Genomic DNA, 13,537 nt, shown 5'->3' with positions numbered 1-13,537 from the left:
TCATTCATCTGTCCGCCACAAATCGCTTTCGAGCTTAAACTTTTAAACTTCTTTGGAAATGTAAAGCAACTAAGCATAATTATATACATCCACTTGAATCCTGGCTGGGGTACTAGGAAGAACCCCTTCGAGTGAAGGTCATGATAAAAAACTATAAGTTCAACTTAGTCGTGCACCATTGTGCATATGTACAAACCATTTCCGATCTCAAACTTCAAATCTCCTTGGATTTTGATAATGAAACTTGGCAAGATTATTACTTAAAGATTTTTCAAGTATACAAGGAAGAAAACACTACACTGAAGGTCAAGGATAGAAACTTAGTTTAACTCAGCCATCCCTGTGTATATTTAAAAAAAGTTGTTTCATCTCTCTAAACTTTAAAACCACTTGTATTTGGGGGCAAATTCGTGGTGAATCAGAAAACGATGGGAGTATATATGTTTGAACAGAATAAAACATTACAATTTATACTAGTTTACTGAAGATGCCACCCAGTGGTGGCTCCAATCACCATCATCTACTCTGTCTTGTTGTTGACACATTTGAATTAGAATAGACGTTAACTTCAAATAATTTAAAACAGTCGCCAATACAAATAACATATCTGACATATTTTACAACATTGAGGACCTTCTTCCTGTGTTACATAATATCAATTGTGTATAAGTGTTTCAGCTACCGTGAATTATGAATGTTATATGATACGAACATTGTATATTGCAGTTTAAAGATCAATTCAACTTTTATTGGAAGGCATTGTTTCGAACGACTTGAAAATTTGTTTAATATATAGTGATATCGCAGAGAAGAGAATATCAGGCAACTAAAAGGGTATGCATTCTTTAAACCATATATTTATATGTAGTACTATACTAAATGCTTCAAGGTTTTGGGCATTTTTAATGTAACAACTTCTGATGACAGAAAGAAAAATCTTTAAAAAAAACCATAAATATGAATGTAAGGCTTGGAGTATTTCGAATTTTGCTCTAACGCTAACATGAAATCAATTCTTGATAAAAAATAACAAATGAAATCCTCATTCTTGAAGAATTTAAATGATGCATGGTTTCTTAAATACAGAAATCGAAACTTCAAATGTTGTAGAATATATGATTTCATTAAACAATCCTTTAAATCTACATTGCTGCTTACAAACACATTTTTGTATATAGATGGGTTGCTTTGTACTGGCAAGTTCGTTCTCTTTTTTTTTGATGGGTGACTTATTTCCGGCTTTTACATGTATTCCCTGATTATATACTTTTTGAATGGAAACATCTGAAAAATATAAACTGTCATATAAGTCGGACATCGCATCTTCAAAACTCTTAATCAAAGTCTGAAATTTTAATGTCGCTATCATATAAGTTCGGTCATCATAACCTCTTGAATAATGTTCTACTTATAGCACGAAGTGACCATTGTCATAAATTGACTACACTGTCACTGTGTTCTCAGTGCTTATTAACAAAAATGTTTGTTGATGTGGTTCATAAGTTTTTTCAGGTTTTTTTTTGTATAGATTAGACCGTAGGTTTTCCTGTTTACATGGTTTTACACTTATTATTTTTGGGGGTCCTTTATAGCTTGCCGTTCGGTGTGAACCAGGACTTTTTTTTACCTAAAATGGTTTACGTTTGACAGCGGATGACCGTGAGGGCATTCCGGTGTATTGCTATCGCCTATTGATTTCCATTACGTTACATTCGTTTTTAGTTTTTAACCAATCTATTAACATGCTGAACACGTAAACATCATCAAGTGCAAATTAACATTCCTTATCGCTTGTTATAAATTCATTTTTTGTTATGAATACTCATCAAATTCTTTTTAAAGAAGATAAATAAGTAATATTTAAATGTTGTCTATATTCAGTAAAAAAAAAACAACATTAATAGGTATGCACATGCATGCGGAAGAATATCTCAGAAACGTTTGCAATCTCAAGGAACGATAACTCTGCATGGATAATTAAACATTTTTTGCGGGGAAAATATGAAGAAAAATCGAATTATTACAGAAGAATGTCCAACATTCACTTGCACTGCACTATTATTAATATGGTAGTCTTAGAATAGAATGATACACAAATGCATGAAACATATGTATGTATAACTGTAATAGTCAAGTATTAATATAATATGTAATAATAAACCAGAGTATACTGATTTGTATCACTACAATATAATAGTCATTACGGTGAGGTTGAATTTCCTGTCATTAATTTATCATCCACGCTCGAACTTTTCACAGAAAAAGTTTATACCTGTACTTGTACCGTTCACTTTCATGTATAGAGATGTGATTTTTTTCTGAGACAACTGCTAGTCGGACCATCCACAAGAACTTGCGGTCATCCGATGTTCAGTACAAATTGTGACTTAAATTGAGAGTTGTCTCATCGACCCATCTTTTTTTTTATAAAAGTTATTTATTGATGTTTTCTCTTTAATTCGTGTCGAGTCATTTTTTTCTTTTCTTCTTTTAAGTATATGTGTTGTAATATTACATTGCGTAAAAAGCAGATAATCAATTTCATCAAAAAAAATAAAAAATTTGGAAATCTAAACTCGTGAATGGGATGGTAAATTATACCATTGAGACAGTAATCTAACAACAGTATGCAGAGGCGGATTTAGGAGGGGCCCGGGTCCACCCTTTTGTCGGAAAAATTTGATTGAATATATAGGAAATCACTGAAGCATGACTGGAGCGTGCCCCTCTTAGGCCTCATATGATTTCAGTAATCTACAGTGCTTAAATCATATCATAAGAAGTAACTCTGTATTCTCCTTTAGAATAACTTAGTTGATACATCTAATACAAGTAGTTAATTCCACCTATAGTTGATAGCATAATGAGAGTTAACCAGACTTTCTTTTAAAATGTCGGATAGTACCCTACCTGCGCATATAGAATGCGGGATCAATAAAATTGAGAATGGAAATGGGGAATGTGCCAAAGAGACAACAACCCGACCATAGAATAAAACAACAACATGTTAGTGAGAGCTCAATACCCCATAACCTGGGTCAGTGGTGTAACAACATAAAAACATACATAAAAATCTGTTGAAAAGAAGGGATTAACTCGTCAGATCGATATAAAGCAGCAATATTAAGTAAAACACACAGACTTGGCGTCGACGGGTATTCTCCCATCACTCATCCCTTTCAACAAAAAGACTTTAAGTAGAGAACTGAGAGTATATAATAACTCGCAATTAAAGACAGCTATAGATCAATGCCAATAACAACTAACAAAAATAATCATGTATTAAAGACTAAAATATATATCAGTACACTTCCAACTTTCATTGGATTTAGAACAAAATCCATAATTATACCCCCAAAAAAGCAATATTCAAAGATTTAACTGTTGAGTTGGCAACCTTATTAAATCAGGTGTATTTAAAAAAAAAATTATAAGTTTACCAGGGACGTATCTAAATTTCTGGGCTTTGTTTACAGCATTATTGTAAAATTATAGCATGTACTTTTCCGTTTGAAATAAGTTTTAGAAAGGTACAGCCAAACTTACATACCACATATTTGTATCTATCAATAATTTGTTTAGTACTATACCTTTAATCTATATGGAAAAAATTATTAAAGGTTCGAACTAAATCCCCGTCTAAATCGTCTAAAATACAGGCTTGTTATTTCATATGGTATGGCACTTTTATAGAAGACCCGCGTATGTTTAAATGGCACCTGATTATAACCCTACTACTGTATTGTACTTTTATGTGAGACCCCTTTAGGCTTTTTGATTTCTATTGTTTCGAACTTTATATGATATATCCCTAGGCTTTTTAATTTCTACTGTGATATTTTCGTATAAAACTTCAACTGTATACATGGTACCTTAACATGATCCTCCTAGTGTTGTTAACTCAAATATATGGCACTTTCATCATATGCCCCGTTAGGTTTGTTAATTCCTTCTTTATGCATGTACGTCAACACGATCCTTCTATGGTTGTTTTTTAGTGAACCTTCTTAGGCTTGTTAAGTCATATTGTATGACACTTTTATTAGATTATCTAGTGTTTGTTTAAAACACACCTATATAGTCCTATATATAGCGCTTTCGATATGATCTTCCTAGGTTTTCTAAATTTTCGGGGAAAAGCATCATCTAGAAAATTATGTATTAGATCTTCCTGATATCTGGCGATCTTGGAGTTCCCCATTTCATTCATTCACAATTAAGATTACAATTTATAATAGTACGTACAAAATGTACTGTCTGGTAAATGACCAAACATCTTCCTTTTCCTGTGATGTATATAGATTTCCGGTACGGTTTCCTTTTCTCATACAACCAATTATAAAAAAAAATTACTACAGTATCAAACGCATTAAGCGATTGAACAGACAGTGGAACTTACATTTAAGAAAGGTAAGACGGTTCTTATTTAATAATTATAGCCTGGAAATTAATCTCATATTTACAGTTGCGCAAAGTTCTCAATCTACAAATGTATAATTATAAAGATTTGAGAAAAAAAGTACTACATGTACGAAATTCCTCATGCTTGCGTGGAGAAAATTGTCTTTACAAAATAGAAAATTTAAATAAATTTCAGTAATTGAACGATATATGAGCTGCGTCGGATAGAAATCTACCTTATGCAAATCAACATCTATACATATGTTAACATATTTTGGTTAAAAAAAAATACAACGTAAAGTCTGGTGGTTCTGTTTGCACAAGTTGAATTGTTAATCGAATGCTACAAAAAGGAACAATCTTCATCTTTGGTTTCATTGTATTTCATATATGAATGTTCCAAAATCAATCAGAGTTTAATACATGCACGTTGACTGTACTGACATGTATACACTTGCATAAGGTAGTTTTTTATCCGATGCAGCTCATATATTGAAACAGGATGAACTGCACAAAGTTACCATCTCCATGCTACTGTGCATCACTTGCCGTGTTACAATATTACAAAGACAGGTATGATTCGACCAACATTGAAAGGTTCTACATGACTTGAACTAAATCAATGAAAGTCAAAAATATATTTTGTGTAGCTTAGTCGGATGAGACAAAGTCAAGGATGTGTTGGTGATAAGGTCTCAACAGCGAGAGTTCGAGTCCTTCCAAGAAAACGGTACACAAATGACAAATTACCGTTCTAACGTTTATATGGTGTTAATATAAAGTCTAAGACATATATAGGAATAATCCGAATCAAATGAAATTAAATATGTTATTGTCGTATAAACTTTATAAATAATATAACAATGAGAATTGAAATCTAACTTAAAATTTATATTTTATTTAGGTTGTGTACATGTATTTTTCATATACTGCTGTCTGATCGAATACCTGATTTTTGCTTTTTGACTTTTGTAACGGAATAAAATTCAAAAGTTTCACTCATACAATTAAATTTCAATATCATAGTTTGTATACTGCTTTATAGTGTTGTTTCTATAGTCAGATTTTACTATCCGCTCTTAAATTTAAACTATTTCAATAAAAAAAATTGTCTTTTGTTGACTATATGTTGCCCTCTAATTACTAGTATCTGTGTGTTATGATTGTCATTGGGGTGCTAACTTATTGACACTTGTCACACACACACCAACATAGAGTCTTTTTATTCACGTCATCTTCTTTTGTAATCTTAAAATCCAAATAATCTAAAATATATATTGTGTGGCCTTAATTCAAAATATGTCTGCGATGTGTTAATACGTAAAATATGTATCTTTAATTAAAATCTTTAAAGTTGAGCGACTTTAACTTTTGTTTCTTTTCATATATCTGATACGTAGTTAGAAGCACTGAGTATACATGGTATATGTATAAACCAATTTACGGGTTAAGTATGTGCATGTGACCTTACTTCCGTTAAAAGTAGTCCAGGTTTTTATTGTATATATGATTTATATAGTATGGCATGTGTATAGAGGTGAAGTGGATGCTTCAATTTAATGTCCACAATAAAGATGTATCATTAGAATTAGTTATTAATGGCCATAAAAGGACTATCTAATTCTTCTACCACACCGCAAGTGTTTTCATTCAATAGTACTACAGACACCGACTGCTTAATTTCAAAGTCTGACTATGTGTTGTATAGTAAAAACTTAAAATTTTAAATTTCATGGACTTATGAGGATCGAATAAATCATACGGCTAAGAAATAAAAAACTAAACTGAATGGATTCTTGAAACATGCATTACAATTCCGTGAAATGATGAGGAAGGAATTAAATAGGAGGATATACACGAGTACTTTACTGTGTATGAAACATTCAGCCTCCTTGAGACTTTAACTTCCGGACTGGTTCAAGTGATAAACAAAAAACACAATTTGAAATAAGGAAGAAATTATTAAAGATTAGGATATCAATCTTGTATGTTAAAAGTTGTTAAAGATACAACTCCATAGAAGGTATAAGACAAGTAAGTGATTTTTTTTGAACTTTTATTTTAATTTAACTACAGATATGTTGCTTAGTCTTTGTTTTTCTCTGTTGTGTCTTGTGTACTATTATTTGTCTCTTTCTTTTTCTTTTTAGCCATGGCGTTGTCAGTTTATTTTTTATCTATGGGTTTGAATGTCCCTCTGGTATCTTTCGTCCCTCCCTTACAATATTTCTTATATTTTATCATTGTCTTTATAGAAAAATGTTGTTTGAAATCCTGCTTGGAGTTGTGACAATCACCATCTTTTTATTATACGGTTACATCACGAAAGAAAATCTGAAAAATCTGCCACCTGGACCGAAAGGGGTATTTTGGTTCGGATTAAAGATAGATATTCCAAACATGCATTTAGACTTTACTAAATGGTGGAAAGCTTTCGGAGATGTATTTGAAGTGAAAATATTTGGCAGAAGAATATTAGTATTGAATAGTCCAGAAACTATCCGAAAAGCCTTCGATTCTGAGGAGTACAAAACTCAACTGAACCATAGACCACCAAATTTCATTGGCTACAAGATCTGTAACCAATATAAGTGTGTTCTGCTACGGAAATATGACGCTACATTCATAGCTATGAAGAAAGAAATGATTCACTCTATGGATACCCATGGGTTTCAGTCAGCGCATTTCCGATCACTTGCGGCAGACATGATGAATGATGTTGTGAAAGATTTCACCGACTTGAACGGGCGACCTATTGACCCCATGAATGTTCTTCGTCCGTCGTTCTGTAAAATGATAGGAACCTTGGTAGGTATAAACAATTTATGTTGTATTATTATTTGCTAGTCTATGTCGTAAAAAAACTTGTAAATGAAGTTTAGATAATTAACCACCTGCAAGGATATACTCATTAATCTACATTTAAACTTTTTGAAGTGGCATTACTACGTAAGCTGATTAAAAAGTTTGAATGAACTACCTTGTTCAGGTACCATATAACAATTCCAGGGGCGCATTCGGCCATTTTAAAGGGGTTATCGTGATAAAAGGGGAGGGTGTCCAACTATATGTCCACACTCAAAATCATTGATAAAAAAAAATGGGTTCCAACTCCCGGATTCACCCCCACCTCGGGATATGCCACGGAAGTCTGCATTGCTCAAATACATGTTATGGATCCACATTTAAACTCACTATTGCATGTATATTGTATGAGAAAAAAATGTATTAACATACCGGTCTCTAAGGTAAATTCAAAGGGGGCGAGGACATAAAAACTTGACAAAACGAAACGCTAGACTATTTCAACCAAATTTAGGAACAACTGTAATATTCCTGAATTAATACAGGCATTTCCGAAGAAAATAATGTGTTAAACCTGGTTTATATCTATCTGAACCTACCACTTGTACAACAGCTTTAATGCAACAACATTAATGTAAATTTATAATTTTCCGACATGCAAAGTTGTCATCCTTAACGACATTGAACGATGACCGGCACAAATATAACAATTTTCAACAACAGTTTTTTTTTTTTATCTTTTTCGTAGATTCAACATACAAAAAAATGAAAAAAATAGTATGAATTTGAAATATTTGGTGTGCATATCAATTAAAAAACAACATGAAAACAAATGATACCAAGATGTCAACACACAAACTTCATCAACAGACATTTGACCAACAAAATATATTACATGCAAAGCTCTAAATCGCCCTTTTATAGAAAGAGGTTTGCATAAGTCTAATGGAGATCAAAGATCTGCAATCAACAATAAATTCCCCAAACACCAAAACCGTAACAATATATGACAATATACAACCACTGACTAGGTATTACCATAGGACATGCAACGGGTTTAACAGTTAACTAGTTCAAAATCATTATTGAAGATTCAACCAAAATGTTCATTGGAACATTCACCAGCAAATACCATTTGACGAAAATCAGTAAAGATTTACATGTAATGTCTATTACATTCGGTGTCCATTTGTTTCTGTGTTTGAGATTTTTATTTTGCCATTTGATTAGGGACTGTCCGTTTTGGAACTTTCCTCGGAGTTCAGTATTTTTGGGAATTTATTTTTTATTCTTTTTTTATATAGTTTGCAGGTTCCTGTTCACACAGACTACAACAACATGTTGCTGACTTTGACAATCATGGAGATCAAATGATCAAACCACAGATTCATGGAGTGTATAAAAAGTTTCCATGGATACGATGGATTCCCTTCCAGTTTTACAAACGTCTTTATAAGCTTGTGCAAAAAATTAAAAAAGATTTACAAAAAGAACTGCTATTTGATTTGAGGGTAAGCAAGAAGGTTGACTATTTATTTGAAAAGTCAGATGTGAGTGAATGCCAAAATCAATAAACTAGTCTAGGATAGTTGTTCAAGGGAAGACAACTCGAAAGTTTTAAAGGTCTAAACATCCGTTCATGTTGGCTTCATTAAAAATCTTCCTCTAGGTACATACTCTTTTTAAAGTACTCTTGAACAGTTGTATATACGTAAACCTAGTAAGGGTTAATAATGAAAGTTATAACTTGCATCCTACCAATAAAAAAGCGAGAAAAAAAAACGTCCGTGAAGGAATATATATGATAATTTTATCAGTTTATCGTAAAAGGGGGTTTAATAAACACGATATAAGTTAACGCAGTATGAACACGAGATAAGGCAAACGATAGATACACACACGATACACATGTAAGTTGATCAAGATACCGGTGTATATACATGAAACAACAGATATATTGGTAGATGTAATGAGAAAACGATGAATGTTCACGATATAACGATGGATATAAACGCGATAAAGATATATGTACACGAAATAACGATACATGAACACGAAATAACGATGAAAGAACATGAGATAACGATGGATATTAACGCCTAAAGATAGATTAACACGAGATAACACTTATGTTCATGTTAAAACGATGGATGTATAAACGTAAAAAGATAGACATATACGAGATAACGATGGGTAAACACGAGACGGCGATGAATGTTTACGTGATAACGATGGGCATGATAGGTGAACACGAAATAGCGATGAATGTTCATGAAATAACGATAGATGTACTAGTATACGAGATAAGTGAATGTAGATAACAATGAATGCAAACGAGATAACGAAGAATGGACACGATATAACGATGGATGAACACGCAATAAGGATGGATGAACACGAGATGACGAAGAATGAACACGAGATTACGAAGAATAAACACGAGATAACGAAGAATGAACACGATATAACGATGGATGAACACGCTATAAGGATAGATGTACACGAGATTACGATGGATTTTCATGATATAAAAATCGAAAATAATACTTTAAAAAAAGATTGATTTTAATCTGTTATTTTGCATGCTTATTTGTTCTGCGGCTTTTTTTTTTCAAAATTCTGAAAATCAAATGGTCGTCCCCTTAGCAGATATATGAATTTATTCAAAAGTTGTCATAGCATTGTTCTGAATAGAGACTCATAAAACTCAAATAATATAACATCTTGCAGAACACTTATAACACTAAAGACATCAAATGTATGGTTCATCAGCTATTCAGATCACAGGATCTTCAGACCTTAGAAAAAGGGAAGCCTTGGCTTACTGATGATCATATTCATGGAATCGCCATGGATTTAATAAACACATGTAAGTTGAAAATGAACAATTTAGAAAAAATGAGTATTTTTTTTTATGTATACAATTGAATAATTGTTACTTTTAGCATGGAAATGGGGAATGTGTCAAGTAGACAACAACTCGACCAAAGAGCAGTATATATATTACAGGTTACAAATGTGTCGAGTACATTGTGTTCTGTCTCGATTGTAAAACTTTGTTAAAGTAATATTGTCTTCAACATCGACGTGTAGGGCTTAATGGCACCCTATATAAGTATCCGTAGTTTTAATTAGTTAATAACTAGTTATTTTGTAAGTTTTTTCGTTTGTCGTATGGATATTGTTCATATTATACCATCGGTGGTTATAAGCTTTGGGATAAACCATTGTTTTCTCTCTCTGTTGTGGTATCATCAAAAACGTACAGACCCTTTTACCTTAATAATGTACTAAGGTGTCTGAGTGTACGTATTTCACAACTGGATGTATTCGATCATGTTGTCGTTTGCAGTAGTACAAACAAAGTGTATTGCCGGTTCCTATCTTCATAGTTCACTCAACATATATCATTATATTGTTTGCATTAATTGGTTTTTAATAACAATGAAATCTTTACCAGCCAATCGTTATTGCAAGGTATGGTTTACAATTTTGAAATTTATTACAGCAATTTTAACCACAAAGGCTGTGATGTCGGGATTCATATTTCTAATGCTCCATTTTCCCGAGATGCAGCAGAAAATTCAAGACGAGATTGACGATGTGATTGGACAAGATCGTCAACCGGAAGTGGATGATAGAAAGAACACGCCATATATTCAAGCCTGTATATATGAATGCCTTCGGTATCAGTCTCATCTGCCCCTTACGGCGCCTCACTTTAACAGAAAGAAAGTTGATATATTTAAGTTTACAGTTCCACCTAAAACCATTGTAAGTTTATAGATGACATTGATCTTATTATCATGGAATAGATATGTTTTCAAACAATTTAGCCTAGTAAGGTAAAGCCATACGTTAATAACAGTGTAAAGTCTTGAGAAACAGCAAGTTCATAAAAATACAAACTTATAATCATTATTTATTTATCATAATAAAAATAAATATTATATATCCTAGGCTTTCAGATAATCGGATTTGAGCGTTCCTGAAGGAGGAAAATCAAATAAAAGCTCTTCTGAAGCATGCAATGATAGAGTGCTGTTTTCCTTTTTTATAAATGATAAATATTGTCTCATTCAGGGCCAGTTTCAATATACACTTTATCCTCGAAAACATATTACTAATTACTATTAAATTTTGTTTAATTTATTGTAAAATTAGATATTTGGAAATCTGTTTGCCTGTCATCACGACGAGAAATTATGGGACGATCCATGGACATTCAAACCAGAGCGATATCTGACAAATGAAGGCCAACTCATTGACAAAAATCATCCAAATATGAGAAAGTATGTTACGTTAAAGTGTTATTTATAGGATAATGATGTGTATGTTTTTCTTCTTTTTCTCGAAACGGGGACATCGGTATCCTAGTGGTAGTCATACTACTGTATTATTGGCTAGACTTGTAATGCTATAAGGTTGTTCGAGTTCGAATTTTTCTACTGAATGTCGGTGGCCTCTGCCGAAATAAAAATTGACGACCACGGGATAGCACAACAGAGCGGCATTAAACACAAATCACCCAATCAATCAATCATCCTGAACGTATAATCAGACCCGTCTTTTAATGATTTTATTTACAAAACTTCACTCTGTCGTTAATTTCCATTTTTTCAAGAAGATTTGAATTGTTTTACACTTATTAATTTATAATAATTGCTGTTCGGTGTGAGCCACTGCTCCGTTTTGGAGACCGTACTTTAACCTATAATGGTTTACTTATATTAATTGTGACTTGGATGGAGAGTTGTCTCATTGGCACTCATACCACATCTTTTTATATCTATAAACAAGTTTACTCTGGCTTCATCCACCAATAAAGACTGACTGTCATGACAAACACATATTGCTGAAAGGATAGCATTAGACACCAACAATTTATCATCAATCAATCATATTTACGTATACTCTATGTCAACCACACTTAAAAGTTGTACAATATATATTTTTTTTAAATTTTAGTTTAATTGCTTTTGGAGTCGGAGAGAGAATGTGTGTTGGATATGAAATGGCGCTAAATAGAATGTTCCTGTATACCACATACATATTGCAAAAATTCTCTTTCGTTGTTCCGAATGGATCACAGCTAAAGTCACATGACCCACGCAAAATGGTTTCCGCTTCACCAGTTCTGCTGCCACCGCCCTATATGTGTCGGGTTGTGAAAAGGAAGGAGATGGGAAAAGATGAAGCTGAATAAAGGTCGAATGGATTCACAAATATAGCTTTTGTGTTCATAGTACAATTAAGTTTTCCCGCCGTTTTTGGAAATGGATGTAGTACGACAGTTGCAACAACACAATTATTTGAACAATGAGAAAACGTTTATTTCCTGCATTGTAGAATGTTCGTTTTGCTTACACAAAATGTTACGCAAGTGGTTGCAAGTACAATTCTAAAAATATAACTGTTTAACCGAGATAGACTTTAAATTAACATCTGCTTGTCAGTCATTGTTTAAATCATACATCTGCTATGAAAAGTGCATGCGTTTTAGTGTAAATATACAGAAGAAACTGTTTCTAAATTGTTATGTAGATATTTTTAATTTATGTTGTCATGGAAATAAAATGTAAATTGTGTTTGTTCTCGAATATATTTTGATTACCTTCAGCAGGCTAGTGTCGACAGAATATGGTCGATACAGAGAAACATGGGAAATCGAAGCAAACACAAACATGTATCACAGTGACTATACACATGACTCGTATTTGTCGATGAAACCCGGATTCATTTCATTTAACTGATTCCTACTGTGCCCACTCCTTTATTTATCAGTTTGTATTTATATATATCAATATAATCATCTAACTGTCTTTGAAATAAGGGGTGATCCAGAGATCCGACATCATTATTGTTCCGACGTCCCATTAGTCAGACATCCTACAATCCAACATAAGAAAATACTATTTTTTATAGAATCGGGTGTTCATGTGGTAGCAAATATTGAAATAATAATTCTGTCATCCGCGTCCAACAGTGAAACCTTTGCTAAAATGCAACACGTTTTGATTCCTTTTAAATGTAGTAATTTGCAGCCACGGCTAGTCTGAATGGTGACTGACGTCAAATCCAACGCCTCGGGTAACGGGTGAATGTCACGCTCTTTGTACGTCAAAGAACCCTTACAACAACTCTGGTGGATCCTTATATGTCTTGCCTGCTACAAGACGAAATGTCTAAATATCTATATCTAGCTTGCCCTGTTTTCTAGTTGCTGTTCAAATTTTACACCAGGTTGACCTCCTTAATTGATTTAATAATGTATGAATTGTATTAACATTTGTTCTTATCCTAAAAGTGCTTGAAATATTTGCTACTGGAC

At 32.9% G+C, this 13,537-nt stretch overlaps 1 protein-coding gene and 1 long non-coding RNA gene across 5 annotated transcripts; one reads left to right on the top strand and one right to left on the bottom strand.

The window, feature by feature from the left end:
- Positions 1-464: 464 nt before the first annotated feature.
- On the bottom strand, positions 465-4,087 carry LOC139524644 (uncharacterized). Its single transcript, XR_011664827.1, has 2 exons — positions 3,873-4,087; positions 465-1,284 (listed from the first exon to the last, which is right to left on the bottom strand). It is a non-coding gene; the product is annotated as an uncharacterized lncRNA (long non-coding RNA).
- On the top strand, positions 626-12,794 carry LOC139524643 (cytochrome P450 2D20-like). 4 transcript variants are annotated; one of them, XM_071319596.1, is made up of 7 exons: positions 626-834; positions 6,657-7,209; positions 8,511-8,717; positions 9,937-10,075; positions 10,715-10,980; positions 11,371-11,498; positions 12,175-12,794. In XM_071319596.1, exons 2-7 carry the CDS (start codon positions 6,661-6,663, stop codon positions 12,410-12,412), a joined length of 1,527 nt encoding a protein of 508 aa, XP_071175697.1. In that variant the 5' UTR covers positions 626-834; positions 6,657-6,660; the 3' UTR covers positions 12,413-12,794. The 4 variants fall into 4 exon arrangements, 3 of the variants coding, with proteins under 3 accessions (XP_071175697.1, XP_071175695.1, XP_071175696.1); XM_071319594.1 differs by lacking the exon at positions 626-834 and adding an exon at positions 4,054-4,410; XR_011664826.1 differs by lacking the exon at positions 626-834 and adding an exon at positions 4,213-4,410 and having other exon boundaries at positions 11,371-11,582; positions 11,614-12,794.
- Positions 12,795-13,537: the final 743 nt, after the last annotated feature.

This window comes from Mytilus edulis, chromosome 5 (genome assembly GCF_963676685.1).
Source record: "Mytilus edulis chromosome 5, xbMytEdul2.2, whole genome shotgun sequence".
NCBI lineage: Eukaryota > Metazoa > Mollusca > Bivalvia > Mytilida > Mytilidae > Mytilus > Mytilus edulis.
This window is presented reverse-complemented; position numbering and strand designations above follow the sequence as displayed.